This window comes from Lampris incognitus, chromosome 17 (genome assembly GCF_029633865.1).
Source record: "Lampris incognitus isolate fLamInc1 chromosome 17, fLamInc1.hap2, whole genome shotgun sequence".
In the NCBI taxonomy this organism is placed as follows: Eukaryota; Metazoa; Chordata; class Actinopteri; order Lampriformes; family Lampridae; genus Lampris; species Lampris incognitus.
The window spans coordinates 4,767,859-4,787,955 of record NC_079227.1 but is presented as its reverse complement, the minus strand read 5'-3'; the positions used below and the strand labels follow the sequence as shown (position 1 = coordinate 4,787,955).

Here is a 20,097-nt window from a genome sequence, read left to right as displayed (position 1 = left end):
GATTCCCGAGATGTTCTACTGGGTTTAAGGGGCTTCGGCTGGACCACTGAAGGACAGTCAGAGACTCTTCCTGAAGCCCCTCCAGCATCGTCTTGGCGGTATGCTTCAGGTCATTCTCATGTTGAAAGGTGAACCCTCGCCCCAGTCTGAGGTCACGTGCATTCTGGAGCAGGTTTTTCTTCAGGGACCTCTCTGCATTTGGCTCCATTCATCATTCCATCAAATCTGACCGGTCTCCTTGTCGCTGCTGCAGAGGAGCACCCCCACAGCATGACGCTGCCACCGCCATGCGTCACTGTAGGGATGGTAATAACAAGGTGATGAGCAGTGCCTGGCGTTTGCCAGACACAGTGCTTGGAGTTCTGCCCAGAGTTCAACTTATGTCTCATCAGACCAGAGAATAATTTCCCGCAAGCTCTGAGTCATTCAAATGCCATTTGGCAAACTCCAGGCAGGCTGTCCTTTCAGTCAAGAGTGGTTTCCATCTAGCCACACTACCGTAAAGGTCCGATTGATGGAGAGCTGCTGAGATAGTCGTCCTTCCAGCAGGTTCTCCCATCTCTGCGGAGGATTTCCAAAGCTCTCTTAGAGTGACCGTTGGGTTCTTGGTCACCTCCCTGACCAAGGCCTTTCTTGCTTAGCTACTCAGTTTAGCTAGACAGCCAACTCTAGGAAGAGTCCTGCTGGTTCCAAACTTCTTCCGTTTCACAACTGGTGAGGCCACTGTGTTTCTGGGAACACTCAACGCTTTAGAAACGGTTTTATACCCTTACCCTGATCTAGGTCTCACCACTATTCCATTGTGGAGGTCTAAATAGTTCCTTGGACTTTGTGGCTTGGTTTTTGGCCTGACATGCAGTGTGATGACGACGATGATGGATTACATTTATATAGCACTTTATCTGGAAATCAAAAGTGCTTCACAGTGAAGCGTGAATTGTGGGACCTCATATACACAGGTTTGTTGTTCCTTTCTAAACCATGTCCAATCCATTCAGTTTACCTCTGATGGACTCCGATCAAGTTCTAGACACATCTCAAGGATAATTAAACAAACTGGATGCACATGACTATAATCTGGACTGCCACTGCAATACTGAATACTGGTGTAAATGAGAGATTTCAGTTTTTTTAGTTTTAGTACATTAGCAACAATTTCTAAAGCATGTTTTCACTGTCATTATGGGTTATCGAGTTTAGATTGATGGGCAAAAAATGACAATTTTATCCATTTAAAATTAAATGCAAAACGGGAAGGAGTCTGAATCACTTTCTGAAGCCACTTTAAATACCTCTCTGGTCCAGGTCTGTTTTGTTGGACTTTTGCTGAAAATGACGTATAGAAACCAAAAGGACAACGTGACTTTACACAAAAAGACATTTGTTTATTAAACTGCAGTCGATCAGCATTCACCATCATGTCATCCAACAGCTTCTGTTGAACGGTAACTGAAGCAAGTAACTAAAGAAACAGACGCATTGGTTCTGCTGGCATAGAAAACATGTTAGAGGCAAATGTAAATTAGTCCGCGATGGTACGTAATGCAAGTCTAGCAATTCACCACTAAAAACTGACACTTGCATGCATGTCTGGATTCCTATTATCACAAGAAAACTTCAGTCTGGGAGGGACAATTCATCAATAAATAACACACAAACAGAATGACACAGAATCCAAGAAACATGATGCCACTTAGCATCCAAATCCCTTCACACAGTCTTCCAAAACCCGCAGTAAAATGTCATCAGAATTTCTAAAACATGTCTGGTTGTGTAGTCAGGAAGAACAAGCAAAAGAAAACAAAACATCAGGAAACAAACTATAGAACAAACTTGATCCTGTTTGCAGGATGCGTTTCAGTCTTTGCCAAACTAGTGTCAAAGATTATCGCACCTCGAGCACATTATCCTCAAATCGTGACCAAAAACCCACATGGGAGGCAAAGAAAGCTCGTGAAAACTTCCGTTCTGCTGACGGTGAGCATTTTCACACTTTTACTGTTTCCAGAGCAGGGTGTGAATGGAGCGTGCCGGCTTCCTCTTTCCTGCTGCCGGGACCGCTGCTCGTATGCCACTTTGCTCAAAACGCCACCTGGGACAAACCTGAGACAGGAGACACCATGTTGTTCTTGGAACCAAAGAAATTCTACTGAGACTTCACTGGAAGTCTACTCAGTGCTGTGGATCTAAACAGCGGGTTGATTAGCTGGATGGAGAGAAGGATGAGGTGAAAGAATGAAAGCATATGAGTAAATCCTGATAAAAGAGGACCGACTGTAGGTTGGTGTAGTGATTATCCATTACCTTAGTCTACTGTAAATAAAAACACTCATCTATTATGAGTTAAAGGAATTATCCTTTAAATCACTCAGGATTAGCCCCCCACCACCTCTCTTCTGTCCACCTTAACACTTTCCCACTGATCCCAGTACCAAACCCCCTCACCCAGTTTGAGCTTGTCTTTGGAGGCCCAGCAGATGCTGTAGTGTTGGAGGAGTTGCAGTAAAAGCTCCTTCTCATCCAGGAACTCCAGATGTTCAATCCTGGTGGGAGTAAATGGCAGACAATGATGACGGTTACCGTGTATTTCCGTCAGGATGTTTTAACAAGACCAGGCGGTGCATCCTAACAGCCAAACCCAAGTGAGTGGGAGATGGGTGTGTGTGACAGAGTGTATTACGGTTGAGAATGCCATGTTAAGACACCTTGATTGGAGTGCTGGCAAAGAATTTGTTTAGCAGCTAATATGCAGCTCCCAACAGTAGGACTTATTCATTCACTCATTCATTCATTCATCATCAGCCGTTTCTTCGGGGTCAGGTCACGGTGGCAGCAACCAAAGTAGGACACTCCAGACGTCCCTCTCCCCAGCAACGCCCTCCTGGGGGATCCCAAGGCGTTCCCAGGCCAGATAGGACATGTAGTCCCTCTAGTGAGTTCTGGGTCTACCCCGGGGTCTCCTCCCATTTGGACGTGTCCGGAAAACCTCCAAAGGAAGGCGCCCAGGAGGCATCCTAATCAGATGCCCGAAGCACCTTACCTCAACTGACTTCTTTTGATGCAAACGAGCAGCGGCTCTACTCCAAGTTCCTCACCCTATCTCTAAGGCTGAGCCCAGACACCCTACGGAGGAAACTCATCTCAGCCACTTGTACCTGCGATCTCACCCTTTCGGTCACTACCCAAAGCTCATGACCGTAGGTGAGGATTGGAAGGAAGATTGACTGGTAAATTGAGAGCTTTGCCTTCCAGCTCAGCTCCCTCTTCACCACAACGGTCCGGTACAATGGTCTGTATTACTGCTGATGCTGCACTAATCCACCTGTCAATCTCCCGCTCCATCCTACCCTCACTCGTAAACAAGACCCCGAGATACTTGAACCCCTTCACTTGAGGCAACAACTCACCCCCAACCCGGCGGGAACAATCCACCATTTTCCGGTAGAGAACCATGGCCTCAGACTTGGAGGTGCCGACTCTCATCCCGGCCATTTCACACTCAGCTGCAAACCGCCCCAGTGCGCGCTGGAGGTCGTGTTCCGATGAAGCCAACAAAACCACATCATCTGTGAAGAGCAGAGATGCAATTCTGAGGTTCCCAAAACGGATACACTCCTCACCTTGGCTGCACCTTGAGATCCTGTCCATGAAGATCACAAACAGCATCGGAGACAAGGGCACAATCTTGGTGGAGTCCAACACCCACCGAAAACATGTTTGACTTTGTGCCAAGAATACGGACATGGTCCTCACTTTGGTTATACAAGGACCAGATGGCTTGTAGCAACTGCCCTGGTACCCCATACTCCCGCCATACCCCCGACAAGAGTGTCTCGGGTACACGGTCGTAAGCCTTCTCCAAGTCCACAAACCACATGTAGACCAGCTGGTCAAACTCCCAGACCCCCTCAGCACTTCTGCAAGGGTAAAGAGTTGGTCCGTTGTTCCATGGCCAGGACGGAATCCGCATTGTTCCCCCTGGATCCGAAGTTCGACAATCAGTCAGAGCCTCCTTTCCAGCGCCCTAGAGTACACTTTCCCAGGGAGGCTGAGCAGTGTGATGCCCCGATAATTGGAGCACATCCTCTGGAAGGACTTATACTGAGGTGAACTCAGTCCACAGAGAGACTGCTTGGGCGTTGGGCAGTGAAGAGGCCCCGTTTGGAAATAATAAGATGCCTTTGAAGAGGAAACAGGGGAAGCACCTTATGTATTTCCCATGACACCATTTAGAGAGAAAAAAGTGCCCAAATCAACAAGCAAATTTAAATGAAAAAATAAAATAGATCTGTGTCGGTCAGTGGGGCTGAAGCCAAGAAATTATATTCCTTAACATATAACATCCATCAGAAAATAAACAGTCTAAACAATAGGTTTGTCATGGGAAGTAAAATATGACAAGTTCCCTGCAGACAAATGACTTTTCTACCATAAGAAAGAAACATTTTTTGCAATATTTTGCAAAATTTAACATTTTCATTCAACCTCTCAGATTTGAGGCATCAGAGTTCCTGTTCATAACACTCAGCTCCCACTAGCAAAATATCAGAACTACTCCATTTGTACCCACAAACGAAAGTCCATATTAAAATAACCACATTTAAACTTAGATATTTACCAAATACATCATGGGCTATATGTGGATCTGAAACAACAGAATCAAGCACAGACCCGTTTTCTTTTTCAGGGGTCAGGAAGCCAGCAGTCTCATTGCGGACCTGCCGGACGCGGAGCAGCGACGACACACTATGTGTTCACACACACTTCAGTCACACGAGGAAGGTAAATCACGAGTTACCTTTCAACGTCATCCTGAGGAAGAACGCCGTAGACAGTCATCATGTCCAACGCATCGGCCTGCTCCCAGCCTGCCTTCAGAAACCGCTCCTTCTGAAAACACACATACCAAATAACATATAACACAAACTAACAACAAAAAGTGAAAACAAAATTTCCATTTTTTTTTTCAAACTTAAGTACTTAACTTTTCAACCCTTCAGTTTTTGATGATCTGGTTTTGTCACAGGGAGAAGGTCTCATCCCCTCAGACCAGCCCAGCATCAGATCCAGGATTTGAAATGTTACACTTTTCAACAGTTTGCTTAATTAATTTGCTCAACCCTTGGATGGGAAGGCGTGTGGTGAGAAACAGCTGATGCGAACGCCGTCTTGACTTACCTGTGAGTCCAGAGACTGACAGACTTCCACTCCGGCCAGGTTACACAGACGACGCTGCAGGTTCTCAATCATCACCTGACCGAACCGGTCCGCCATGTTCACCTGAACACACACAGCAGGTGGAGGTAGACGACGGCATTAGGACATTCAGCAATACACATGGTTTTACAAAACCGTTCTACGGCATCACATACAAATCTGCCCGGCCTGTCAGGAGCGCTGGGGCCCGCTGGCGAGTGCGGCGTGATACTGTTCAGATATCTAATGAATCAGGAACAATGTGTTGTCATTTCTGTCATGTACTTGTGCACACAAAAGAAACGAAATTCTGTTTCTCCCAGCCCACAGCAGTGCAACAAAGACAAAACCACACTTTCGAAATTTCCCAAAAACGACACCACAAAACACACACGAAAACATACAAACACATACGAAAACCCAGAAAAACCGAGAACAAAACAAAAAAACTCCAACAGTTAACAACACAGTCCACTCAGTGCAACAAAGTCCAAACATTCCACTGTCCAGAGAACAAACCCCAGCCAGGATGACTGTCAGAACTGCCAGTCTGCATGGGCTAGCAGTTAGCTTAGCCTGCCCCGCTTCCGCGTCCTGTCGGACTTGGGTGCAGCTCCAGGCAGGGCTGTGGTCGTTGGGCCCACCGGACGCAGCAGACCAGGCTCCCCCAGCCGATCCAATGCCAGCTCTCCCAGCCAGACACCTCCGACACACCTCCCCGCACTCCACACGACAATACTAAAACACAGTCAAGGCTAGGCGATGCCGCCGCCAGACCGCCCTCGATGTTGTCAGAACTGTCGGTCTGCATGGGCTAGCGGATAGCTTAGCCTGCCCCACTCCCGCATCCTGTCAGATGGCCCTCGGTTTTACCTCTTCGGGCACAGCGCCAGGCAGGGCCGTGGTCCCTGGGCCCACAGGACGCGGCAGACCAGGCTCTCCCTGCTGATCCAGCACCAGCTCTCCCGGCCACCAAACCAAGACAAACTTAGACGCAGACGTGGACAAAGACACTGCATGGACGGCACTGGGTGAGGCCGCCGCAAACGTAAGTTTGCACTGCCATCTTACCACACCGGTACTGGGTGAGGCCGTTGCAAACGTGAATTCACACCGCCATCTCCCCAAATTATTTGATCTAATTAAGGTTAATGAACAGACTTGTTATAAAAGAACCAATTTCTAGTACTACTAGTAACATGTATTGCCACTTCCACCCCTACAGGGGGTTGTTACCTTCCAAATGTGCATTGCAAATCCTCAGCTCAATGTCCCATACGTTATGGATGAGGACTCTCAGGTTGGAAGGACACGGTGGCGAATCTGTGGATACCTTAGGTTTGGTTTTCTTTTTTGATTTTGAGATATTATATTAACCCCCGTGGGGAAATTCTTCTGCATTTAAGTCATTCTAGCTGTGTAGCAAGGAGCAGTGGGCAGCCGCTGGCAGCACCCAGGGACCAACTCCAGTTCAGCTTGCCATGCCTCGGTCAGGGGCCCAGACAGGAGTACTAACCCTAGCATGCATGTCTTTTTGATGGGTGGGGAAACCGGAGCACCCGGAAAAACCCCACCGCAGACACGGGGAAAACATGCAAACTCCACGCAGAGGACGACCTGGGATGACCCCCAAGGTTGGACAACCCCGGGGTTCAAACCCATGAACTTCTTGCTGTGAGGCGACTGCGCTAGCCACTGCGCCACCATGGCCCCCAAGGTTATTTGTACGACGTGATGTCAAGTGACCTTACATGGCTGGACAGCGACTCGAACTCTTCCATACGGTCACCGAATAGTGATCAGCACGCAAGGTGCATTGGTGAGCATTTATTCATTTTAATGTACTTGCCAAAAAGCCACAAAGAAGAAAAAAATGACCTTTCCCTTCATAGTAACAGAGTATTAGTAATAAGTTAGTGTCTCTTGTGTTGTTTGTACTCTGACACAAAGGGAAGATGGGATTTGTAGGAATGTTAGATCACAAACCTTCTTCCAAGGCTGGTAGGTCAAGATGGTATACAGATGATACAGTGCTTTCCAGCAACCTACGCTGCCTGTGTGTGGTGTGTGTGTCTGCACTGAGCGGGGGAGAAGTCATGGCTTACCTGTTCATAGTTGATGAACATGGCGGTGTGAAAGGTGTCTGCTGCCCAGTGAACCAGACTGGAGGACTGGGCAGGCGTCATGTAGACCAACACACACTCAGACAGCAGAAGCGTCGGTATCCTGCAGAAATATCATAACGTAGAGAAATATGACTGTTAATATGACCTGAACTTCAACTAAACACAGAGAAATATCATAACGTAGAGAAATATGACTGTTAATATGACCTGAACTTCAACTAAACACAGAGAAATATCATAATGTAGAGAAATATGACTGTTAATATGACCTGAACTTCAACTAAACATAGAGAAATATCATAATGTAGAGAAATATGATTGTTAATATGACCTGAACTTCAACTAAACACAGAGAAATATCATAACGTAGAGAAATATGACTGCTAATATGACCTGAACTTCAACTAAACACAGAGAAATATCATAACGTATAGAAATATGACTGTTAATATGACCTGAACTTCCAACTAAACACAGAGAAATATCATAACGTAGAGAAATATGACTGCTAATATGACCTGAACTTCAACTAAACACAGAGAAATATCATAACGTAGAGAAATATGACTGTTAATATGACCTGAACTTCAACTAAACACAGAGAAATATCATAACGTAGAGAAATATGACTGTTAATATGACCTGAACTTCAACTAAACACAGAGAAATATCATAACGTATAGAAATATGACTGTTAATATGACCTGAACTTCCAACTAAACACAGAGAAACATCATAACGTAGAGAAATATGACTGTTAATATGACCTGAACTTCAACTAAACATAGAGAAACAGTATAATGTAGAGAAATATGATTGTTAGCTGCAGCCACTCCCCCATACACATCAATGGGGTGGAAGTGGAGCGTGTTTCCAGCTTTAAATTCTTTGGAGTCCACATCAGCGAGGACCTTTCGTGGACATTTAACACCCAGGCCCTTGTGAAAAAGGCCCAACCACGCCTGGATTTCCTGAGGAGGCTGAGGAGCGCCCGTCTACCCCCCAAAATTCTCCCCAACTTCTACCACTGCACCATAGAGAGCATCCTGACCATCTGCATCTCAGTGTGGTACGGCAACTGCTCCTCAGTAGACCAGAAAGCTCTGCAGCGGGTCGTCAAGGCGGCCCAGCATATCACCGGTACCCAGCTCCCAGCCATAAAAGACATTTATCACAAACGCTGCCTTCGAAGGGGTCTGAGCATCAGCAGATCCCACCTTCCAACCATGGACTGTTCTCCCCCCTGCACCCTGGGAGGCGCTACAGGAGCCTCATAGCCCGCACTACCAGGCTCAAAAACAGCTTCTTTCCACAAGCTGTTGCCCACCTGAACCTGGCCACCCACTGAATGTCTGTAGATATTTTTAAATATTTTGTACTCCAGCTCTCCTTTAACTTATTTTTAGCTTTTGGTCTTCATGTGTGTATATCTTATATTGTGTTTGCTGTGTTTGTCTGTGTCTGTCTTGCACTGTTTGGTGAAGCCACAGCCCTCATTTCATTTTTAACACATGCCTGCACATTGTTTTTAATGACAATAAAATTGAATTGAATATGACCTGAACTTCAACTAAACACAGAGAAATACCATAATGTAGAGGAATATGACTGTTAATATGACCTGAACTTCAACTAAACACACAGAGAAGAAGAGCAGGAAGAACACATCAAGTCATAATGATGGAGGTGGAATATAAACCCTGATTAGGGTGTATCAGAGAGAGAGACACACACACACACACACACACACACACACACAGACAGACAGACATACAGAGAGAGAGACAGACAGACAGACAGACAGACAGACAGACAGACATACAGAGAGAGAGACAGACAGACAGACAGACAGACAGACAGACAGACAGACATACAGAGAGAGAGACAGACAGACAGACAGACATACAGAGAGAGAGACAGACAGACAGACAGACAGACAGACAGACAGACAGACAGACAGACAGACAGACAGACATACAGAGAGAGAGACAGACAGAGAGAGACCCCCGGTTAGGTGATGGGGTGGGGTAGGAATTGACATCTTCTTGCTAACATACTGTGACGACCCCGGGGTCAGCCCAGCTTCTGCACCATGGCCAGCGACCCAGCACAGCCCAGAAACACACCCGTACCCACTTCCCCCCTCAACGAGAGGGGGACTGAGCGACACACCTGGCCCCAATCAGAGGCTGACGAGGAGCCCAAGGAGAAAAGGGAGCCAGAGACAGACGCCAGGGGGTGAGAAAGAAAGCTATAGTTGTGTTGGCTGGCCAGGGTAGGAGCCAAGGAAGACGGGAGCCAGCCGGCTCGGATGAGGAGCAGGACTCCTGTGGAGTATTTGTTCCCTGTGTGTCTTGAATGCCCACAGCGGCTCAACCTGCCCACGGTCTCGGTTTCGTCGTTGGGTCGGCTGCTAAGTTCCCCCGTGGTTGTCACAATACATACACTACATGCTGATATCAAAGATGTCCGTGAATTTTTTCCAGCTGAATACGGACAAAACAGACATCTTGGTTGTTGGCCCAGACCAGGTTTCAGAGTAGTACTGCACACCTCGGGTACCTAAGCAGGGAATACAAAACCCTCTGCTAGAAATCCTGGTGCTGTGTTCGATCAGAACCTGAATTCGGACCATCACATTAAGAAATGGGTTCAGTCTTGTTTTTTACAACTCAGAAATGTTGTCAAGATCCCTTCGGCACCGCCCAAGACCACCACACAGCAAATCATCCGTGCCTTCATCTCCGCCCACCTGGATTCCTGCAACGCCACCTTTCCTCCTTTAAGTGAATCTACAACTCAGACTCACTTAAGCAGGAGGGTCTTCATGCATGCTCAATAACCCAGGCTCAGCGTTTCCGGTTTTTATTTTTCAAAAGCCATCCAGCATGCCGAATTTCGCCACGAGAGGACACTGTTACATAACCTCACACGAACAGGAACAACTTTTGGACCCATGGAAACATAAAATCTGGGTGAAAATCAGCTTTAACCGATCTGCTCCTTTTAAAAATCTTGGTGTTTTTTTGGTGAAAATCGGTAAAAACCGAAAATGCAGAGCCTGGTCAGTAATCCTGGTGAGGAAATCCCAGAAAGCTGAACCAGTTCATCTGGACCCAACGTTAATTCAGAGAACCGTTTCATCATCATCCAGGTGATGAGACTGAAGAGGTCGCTCGGACACTACATGCCGTGTCCGGATGAACCGATTCAACCTTCTGGGATGAAACCAGAGAGCATATTACCTCCATCCTGGCCCACTTCCACCCCTGTACGCGTCACAATCCAGTTCACCAGCCTCCTGGTCACATTCGAAGCCCTCCACGGCACGACACCTCTTGTATTTCTGAACTTACGACCCAAAACTCTGCACCGCCATCACTCAGACCTTCAAACCAACACCAGCATCACACAGATCTTCTGACCCGTTGATCTGAACTGTTCCACGTCCAGACACAAAACCAGGGGGCCGTTTCAGCTCAAACACCATGGGAAAACCCCTCCGCTGGGTCGGCAGTCTACCACATCATTTTTTTGGGGATTTTCCCCCCCTCTTTTTCTCCCCAGTTGCACTTGGCCAGTTACCCCACTCTCCCGAGCCCGTCCCGGTCCTCTGCTCCACCCCCTTTGCTGATCCGGGGAGGGCTGCAGACTACCACATGCCTCCTCCCATACATGTGGAGTCACCAGCCGCTTCTTTTCACCCGACAGTGAGAGTTTCACCAGGGGGACGTAGCGCATGGAGGATCACGCAACACCTCCCCACCACCACCATCAAATGGGGCGCCCCGATGGACGAGAGGAGGCGCTAGTGCAGCGACCAGGACACATCCGGCTTCCCACCCGCAGACACGGCCAATTGTGTCTGTAGGGACCGCTCCGACCAGGCCGGAGGCAACATGGGGATTTGAACCGCTGATCCCCGTGCTGGTAGGCAAGAGAATAGACCACCCTGCCACCTGGATGCCCAATCTACCACATTTTAAACAAGTTTTAAAGACACACTTCCACACGCTGGTGTTTTGATGCGTTTCTCTAAATCCTATTGGATTTACTTGTCTTTTAATGTTGTTTTGTTGGTTTATATGGTTTTTACTGTTGAGTTTCCTTTTATAACTTGTATTTTTCACTTGCCGTTTCCATGTTGGTAACTACTATACAGCTTTATTATCCACGTAACTAACCCAGCCCGGTCCCAAGCCCAGATAAATGGGGAGGGTTGTGTCAGGAAGGGCATCCGGCGTAAAATCTTTGCCAAATCAAATATGCGGATCATAAATCAAATTTCCATACCGGAATCGGTCAAGGCCCGGGTAACCAACGACCGCCACTGACGCTGTTGGCCAGCAGGGTGCCGGTGGAAACTATGCTACTGTTGGGTGAAGCAGAAGAAGAGGGGGAAGGCATGTAACTGCTGTTTTGACAAGTGTTATAGAAATCAAGGTTACTGACTAACAACCTTCCAACAATCAGCTGAAACACTAGAATCACACTACTGCAAGCGAACCCCACATAACTAAACAAAGTAACGTCTGTGGGCTTCCTTGTGTGCGCTCTGTGCCAGTAAATTTAAGTGACTCTTTCCACGTCTCCAGCAGCACAGCGGAGGAAGTGCAGCTCTCTGACGCAGGCATGGGAAGCTAGTGGAAAAAGGAAGACTTTCCCAGGGAAATGGCTGGCCACCGTTACAGACAGCCGCCCCACATCCACCACACACAGCCGTCTTACACGGGGTACAGAGAGACAGACTCCCTGTCTCATCCCTCTCTGACCTGCAGCACTAGTTATGAAGACCTTTTGATATTTTATTGTTCTCTAGATCCTGATGTGGTCTTGGTTCCGTTGTCCTTTACCGCCGTAAAGTGTTCACTGTCCCCTCGTGTCCTGCTGAGGAATCTCACCAAGATAAACTCCAGGTATCTGCAATACTAACCGGGCTCTCCATACACATTCACGAGTGCTTCGCTGACGTACACCTCAGCTCCGGGATCAGCAACAGTTCAGGTGACCAGTAGGTCGGAGGAGAAAAATTATAGTTACGGAAATAAAAACTACAACCTAAGGAGGGCAGTACAAACCTCTTTTTTTTTGCTTCCAAGAAGATGACATAAAGCAACGCTCCCTTCACCTCATGTTTAATCGAACCTCATCCCACTCGGCGTCTTTGTTGCGGACAGACAAGGTAACAAAGACCAGAGTAATGGATTACTGTAGGTTTCCTCTTACTCTGGGTTCAGCTGGAACTTCTTGAGTTTCTCATCTAAGTTGGAGATGTCTCGTAGGTCTGCTCCAATGACGCAGTATCGATCCGAGTCAAGGCTGTGGCCATCTGAAAACAAACACACACACACACTGATTACTTGCGTAATTGATCACACATAGGAGAGAGAATGATTGATGGCATCCTCTTGTCTGTTACCCAGCAGCAGGGAGTCCGTGGAGTGAGTTTCCGATGATGGGCTTTGACAACGGTGGTTTGGTCCTAGTGCACAAAGAAAACAACATCTTCAAAATGTATGACACAAAACCACATGTCAACAATGTACTTTAAAATTTAAAGCACCACAATATCATCAAGGCACTGACCTGTATACCATTAACCTGCTGTTATTTTGGGATACTCAAGTATTACTTTTTTTCCCCCCTCCCTTTTTCCCCCCCAATTGTACTTGGCCAATCACCCCACTCTTCCGAGCTGTCTCGGTCTCTGTTCCACCCCCTCTGCTGGTCCAGGGAGGGCTGCAGACTACCACATGTAGATACATGTGGAGTCACCAGCCGCTTCTTTTCACCTGACAGTGAGGAGCTTCACCAGAGGGACGTAGCGCGTGGGAGGATCACGCTACCCCCCCCCCAAAAACAGCGCGCCCCCACCAACCAGAGGAGGCGCTAGTGCAGCGACCAGGACACATACCCACATCTGGCTTCCCAACCGCAGACACGGCCAATTGTGTCTGTAGGGACGCCCCGACCAAGCCGGAGGCAACACGGGGATTCAAACCGCCGATCCCTGTGTTGGTAGGCAACGGAATAGACCGCCACACCACCCGGATGCCCAAGTATTACCATTTTGGACTGGCTCCTGTACATGACATGAGTGTTGTCGTGACAACAATATAATAAAGCGGGTGTGTTAAACAGGTTGTTAAGATGTGTGTACACCTGGTTCGTTTGTCAGGTTTTACTACACGCAGCGTCTGGGCTGGTTTGTTTCTTTAGGCTGCAGCATCCTGACGACTGAGATAAGGAGACACAGAAACTGCAACTCCACCCGAGTATGAGCCATAATCCACAGCCTTTTGCATGTGTGCATATACACACACACACACATTTTAGTTGATGCTCTCCTCTAGATATTCTAAGATAAACCAAGAAAGATGATTGTGGGATGTGATGAATGCAACACATCTCGTGAACTCAACAATATAAATGTTTTGCATGCACACATGAACACATAGTATCTAGTCTATGAACTCACCCCTGCAGTTGTTCTGAAAAACACATTTTAATTGATTCTTTTAAATTCAAACTACTTTCTTCAGTGCATCAACTCCACAAATAGCTTCACAGATTCAGACGGACTGCAGATTTGACACTCTTTCAGACTAACGGGGGAAAACAAACACGGGTTTAAAATGACTGGCTTTAACCCGCCCTGCACCAATACTGACTGTTTTTACTTCTCACCATTCCTCTTTCATGCTAGCGGCAGTATGCAAGCAGTGCGCCAGGAAATTACATCATTCATTTCTACTCAAAGCCGCCTATGTGAAATCCCGATAATTAATTTCACTAAATTCTCAAAATATGTGAGTTGGCTGTACTTACAAATGCTTTTGCTATGTTTGGAAACAGCAGCAGGTACATACAAAGACCTTGTTTGAACTACATAAAACTCTTGAGTCAAACGGTTGCCTGATTTTATTTATTGGATTGAGCACTTTGTTTTTCTCAGTGCACAATTCACTTTTCTTCTTTAAGAGGTTGTGTTGTGTCCAATGTCTTTTTATATGGGCAGTCCACCAAGTCCACTATGGCTAACTAGAAGTTCCTGAGTTCAAATTTGAATGTGAATAATGTACAGCCGTAGAGGACGTTTTGTCTTGGTTATCACATAGATTCTGTCTCCCTCTGCAGGTCAGTGCTTTCTATTACAGCCGTGCTGTCTTGGTGACGTCACAGATTCTGTCTCCCTCTACAGGTCAGTCCTTTATATTACACCCGTGCAGACATGAGCGAAAAGGCAAATGGTGTGATTGCCTTACTTCAGTGGTTCTCAACCTTTTTGGTGTCCTGGACCCCCTGCGTATTTTTGATCTACCCTGAGGACCCCCTCCACCTGATCTTGGGGGAGGGGGGTTGCAATTTGATAGAAACAGTAGAAACTGCATTTTAAATTGCATTATAGCATTTATTCACTCTTTGGGGCAAAAATAAGAGCTTTCACTTGTAACTTAGATATAGTTAACAAAACAGAATTCTTATGTAGTAACTTTCAGATATATGTAACAAAACAGAATTCTTATGCAGTAACTTTCAGATATATGTAACAAAAACAGAATATGTATTCAGTAACTTTCAGATATATGTAACAACAGAATTGTTATGCAGTAACTTTTAACAATGCAAACGGGAGCGAGATCTCTTATCAAAATACAATAAATGACACTTGTGAAACAGATGTAATTAGAGAAAAAAGTCCTGTTACCCTTTATAGTTTAGGTAGATAAAAGGTCTCAGTCACATTTGAGTAAAATAATCCTATTTCTATAAATGTCATAGGATCTTTTTTTTAAAGCTATTTTATTTTCACGGACCCCTTGCAATTACACCACGGACCACTAGGGGTCCGCGGACCCCCGGTTGAGAAACACTGCCTTACTTGATATTGTGGATTTTCCTGGCGACAACAGTTGGAAAGTCAACTTCGAAGTACTTCCTGGGCAAGCGGTTTTCATCCTGCGAGTTACACAACACACACAGACACACAACCAGAAAACCAGTAAGTAGAAAAAGTAGATGGAATGCCTGTGTATTGTGTATTCCCCTGAGGAAAAATAACCCAGATAGCATCTGGATGTGGGCCACTTCAGGCAATGATGTGGCACTGATGGTCTTTTTCTGGCCCTGAAGCGGCCCACGTGTATAACAAGCAAATATGGCCCAAATATGCCAAATCCAATGTGGGCCTTTTTTGGCAAAGATGCGGTGCTCTCGGCAACATGTAATCTGGATGTGACCCTGAAGTGGCCCGGTGTGGTAAATGGTGAATATGGCCCAGATATCACAAAACAAATATGGGCCACCACCTTGCTATGGCTTGGTTCTGACCCAGATCTGGCAAACAGGAGCGAACCGCCCAAGTGCCATCATTCCACGCGGTATGTGGGCCGGATGAAAGTCTCAGTCTGGGACGGGGGTCCAGGCCACAGCAATTTTGCTATCTGGGAAAGTTTTTATTTGATTTGGGTCCAAAAAAAAACAAACAAAAAAAAACAAAAAAAAAACAAAGATGAGCATGATTGAAACTCCCGTACAGCAGCGGGTCAGAATGGGGTCAATGTGACTGCAGTGATACTCGGTTACTTGGGGACGAAGTGAGACTTGTTTTGCTGATTTTCAACCTGGATGTGCACCTCACCCGTTTCCTTATAACCTTGCTGTTGCTTACCGGCAAACCCATACTATCACGTACACTCCTGCTCCCCTCTCCATTCTACAACTCATAAGACTTATCATCTGCCCCCTCCGCCACAGTGACATGTTCTGGGTCCAGTCTTCACTCTCAACCAGGTCCAAAGTAGTGGAAATGAACACCCGGTTTCCATCAGAGCCACTGACTCGCCTTACTTCCTTCAAGAAGAGGCCTAAAAAATTTCCTCTTCAAGATCGACCTTCATCCTTAAATGGTCTCTGGTGATATTTTGCGATGAAGACTCGGCACCGGCTGTTACTATTGCGTTTTACTAACTTAAACACTATTATTACTGAGTCCTTTTCTCCTTGCACTTGACAGCTTAATTTGTCTATTTTCTGACTTGTGTAAATGTACTTTGTATTTTGATTCTCCTCTTCACCATCTACTGATGCTGTAAGACACTATTACTCTGTACTAAACATGACGTATGGTAGAAAAGCATTTGCCTAATATGTAAATATAATGTGATGTTTACTTCTTCATACCTTGAGTCTCCAGAACGTGGTGTCCAGTCCAGCGCCCAGGTTGATTATCTGACAGTCACACTCGGTCTTCTGGATGAAGGCATCCAAGAGGTGGTTCACTCCCCGAACACAGAGCGTAGTAACCTGGCAGAAAGAAAAGAGAAAATGGCTCCTGCTGATTAAACCCAAATGTCCACACATGGAAACACTTCTACATAGGAGGCTTCATACCGATATGTGATGAGGGCAATTCTGTTAAATCTCCCACCGCAGGAGACAAAAGTGATTTACCCCACAAAAATTGTGTCAAATAATTCATAAGGAGTTACATGGTTTTGTGTAAAACCCGAAGGGAAAGTTGCAGTAGTCTAATTGCCGATGTGCGTGTTTAGAGACGCCTTTATTGATCTAGGTTATAGTTTTTGTCACTGTGGGAGTTTATTGCAGCCAATTCCTCTACAGCCCTTTCCATAAACAGTCTTCATAGATGGTTCTGTAAACAGTAATCTTGCAAATGGTCCTGGTGGCCCAATACAAAAGCTAACATCATACTTCTATGGACTGATGCCAAAGTTGTCCTTGTGATAGTATCCATCCATCCATTATCCAAAACCGCTCCTGCTCTCAGGGTTGCAGGGATGCTGGAGACTATCCCAGCAGTCATCGGGTGGCAGGCGGGGTGACACCCTGGACAGGCCGCCAGGCCATCACAGGGCCGACACATTCACATCTAAGGACAATTTAGTACGGCTGATTCACTAACCTAACCAGTCTTTGGACTGTGGGAGGAAACCGGAGCACCCGGAGGAAACCCACGCAGACACGGGGAGAACATGCAAACTCCACACAGAGGACAACCCCAAAGGTTGGACTACCCCGGGGTTTGAACCCAGGACCTTCTTGCTGTGAGGCGACCGCGCTAACCACTGTGCCACCGTGCTGCCCCCTTGTGATAGTGTGATGAACAAAATTTAAGTTTGTGGCCTACCAACACGGGGATCGCCAGATCCAATCCCCGTGTTACCTCCGGCTTCGTCGGGCATCCCTACAGACACAATTCCCCGTGTCTGCAGGTGGGAAGCCAGATGTGGGTATGTGTCCTGGTCGCTGCACTAGCGCCTCCTCTGATCGGTCGGGGCGCCTTTTCAGGGGGGGAGGGGGAACTGGGGGGGAATAGTGTGATCCTCCCAAATGCTACGTCCCCCTGGTGAAACTCTTCACTGTCAGGTGAAAAGAAGTGGCTGGTGACTCCACATGTATGGGAGGAGGCATGTGGTAGTCTGCAGCCCTCCCGGATCAGCAGAGGGGGTGAGGCAGTGACTGGGACAGCTCAGAAGAGTGGGGTAATTGGCCAAATACAATTGGGGAGAAAGGGGGGGGAGCTTGTGACGACATGTGCCACATGTCAATCCCTTCCACGGTTTCTCTCTTCATCATTAAGACTTGGTTTTTACAAAGACGAAGAAATGTAAAATGCTCCCAACAAAACATTTGCCTCTATAGACTTTTTCTGGTTTGAGTTTTGACGTCTTACTTGCCTCTATTGATTCCGGAGCCTTCCGTTCCCCCCACTGACCTCACAAAGTGCTGGACATAGGGGTCCTTCCAGTACCCTTTACTGGTAGCAAACCTGGAAAAACACAAATAAAAAGCGACAAGTCCTCCATTAAAGATACAGTACGATTCCAAAGGAGACCGAGCAGCTCCCTTCTTTTCACGTTTCTGTATTCACCAAGTAGGAAAGTAAGATGGGTGTGCACACACAATGACACGATGGATTTCAGGCAACAGCCAGTTTCAAATATCCCTTCTCAGAGGATTTATCTTTCATTACCTTTACGTTAAGAGAACATAAAATGATGACTATGCACACTGAGCAGATTGGCAGCGGCTTGGTGAACTCTTAACGATTCGTTTCATGCTTGCAGAGGACACTTTGCAGCGTCGTCATTTAAGGGTGGTCTGCTGTTTTCTACCTTTTGCATGTGGTCGCATCGTCACACGTCGCCCTCACTGCCTCGTCAGCAGTGTCCGAGTCTGTGAAAGGCGGCCGAGCAGCCATCAACGAATGATGAACATCCAAACTGTCAAGAGTCCAAGATCTCCTCCACCTGCTGCAGACCCGGCCGCCTCTCCTGCAACAGCTCCGCTAAACTCACCAGACGGGACAGAAACACTTCAGCTGGAGGCAGAGCTGCTTACTACGTCAAATACGTGAAATAAAAACAAACCGGGTCCGATGTGCATGGACCCATGAGATGTAAAAACGATAAAAACACATTTAGGGACCGATTCCCTGCACAGTCTCGCTGTTCGCACCGCTGCAGCTGAACGACTCCGCCTCTTCCGCTTTCCACCGGAAGTAGCCGAAACATTGCCCCGTTTTAGTTTCTTTTTAGATTTCTATAAAGCTCTTCACCCCGCGGAGCGTCCATTTAATCTTCTTGGCACGTGGACATTTTGGGTTTGGAGTTGAACATAGAAATCTAGTTAGTGGACTGTATCAGAATATTAGCGGGTGTGTCGTTTTACCTAGCGGCGCCGCGTGATTTTTCTGCGGGCACCACATGAGCGGCACCACCCCCCACCCTTCTTCTTCCGGTAGCGTCTCTGTAGACATTCTCTCGAAAAACACGTGATCTGCGATGCCCGCCGGTTCACATTTTCACATGACTAGAAAAATGCCACGCAATATCTACGAAAAAGCTGATTCTCAGTGACTACGACAAGCAGAGCTCCAACGGTTGAGTTAAAGCGCTGGTTGATGAGTCTGCCTGCCATGCAACAGTTTGGAATCACGTACAGTCACGTGGTTTCCGAGCGCATGTGTACAGGGACGCTCCCCGTTCTTCTTCTTCTTCTTCTTCTTCTTCTTCTTCTTCTTCTTCTTCTTCTGGTTTCCGTTTACGTCGGCTGGTAAAACAACTCTCTGGCGCATTACCGCCACCAGCTGAAGCGGCGTATGAATGGGGGAACAAGTATTATCGGAAAAATAAATTCAAATATCCTGGATCAATACTGCAGAACTTGAGAATTTAGATAAGAAATGAATGCAGACACTCTCTAATGAATAGGGTTAAGGAACATAACACGAAGATTCAGACGGCAATTTGTTACATTTCTACAGTGAAACCGTAGCAGTTAAAAACAAAAAAGAGCAAAGCAATTAATTAATTAATTAATTAAGAAAATTATACCAACCAGGTATTTTACCTCAAAAATTATCTATGTGTTTGTTTTTTCCCAACTTCATTACCATTTATACTATATATATATATATATATATATATATATATACATACATACATACATACATACATATATATACACACACACACACACACACACACACACACATATATATATATATATAAGGGATCAATTTCTGTATGTAAACATAGAGCAGCCAGAGACAGAGAAGTGGCTGACAGAGGAAGAAGAGGGAGAGGAGTATGTGTGCGTAGTGGAGGACAGTTAAGAGGAAGACCAAGAACTGTCTGAAATCACATTAGGGCAACTATAACTGATCACGTCGTAAATTATCTCCCATCAACGAGAGAGGCTGGTGTGGCAATCCACCCCACCCTTGCAGTCACAGAGTCATTTGCAGCCC

At 46.5% G+C, this 20,097-nt stretch overlaps 1 protein-coding gene across 1 annotated transcript; it reads right to left on the bottom strand.

Moving 5' to 3' along the window:
- Nucleotides 1–1,371: 1,371 nt before the first annotated feature.
- lcmt1 (leucine carboxyl methyltransferase 1) lies at nt 1,372–18,933 on the bottom strand. Its single transcript, XM_056297436.1, is given in 13 exon segments — nt 1,372–2,103; nt 2,446–2,543; nt 4,799–4,890; nt 5,179–5,280; nt 7,302–7,422; nt 12,549–12,651; nt 12,742–12,772; nt 12,774–12,804; nt 15,205–15,281; nt 16,506–16,613; nt 16,615–16,628; nt 18,023–18,114; nt 18,461–18,933. Coding segments are annotated over 13 exon segments (978 nt in total). The 5' UTR covers nt 18,547–18,933; the 3' UTR covers nt 1,372–2,080.
- Between the last annotated feature and the right edge of the window lie 1,164 nt (nt 18,934–20,097).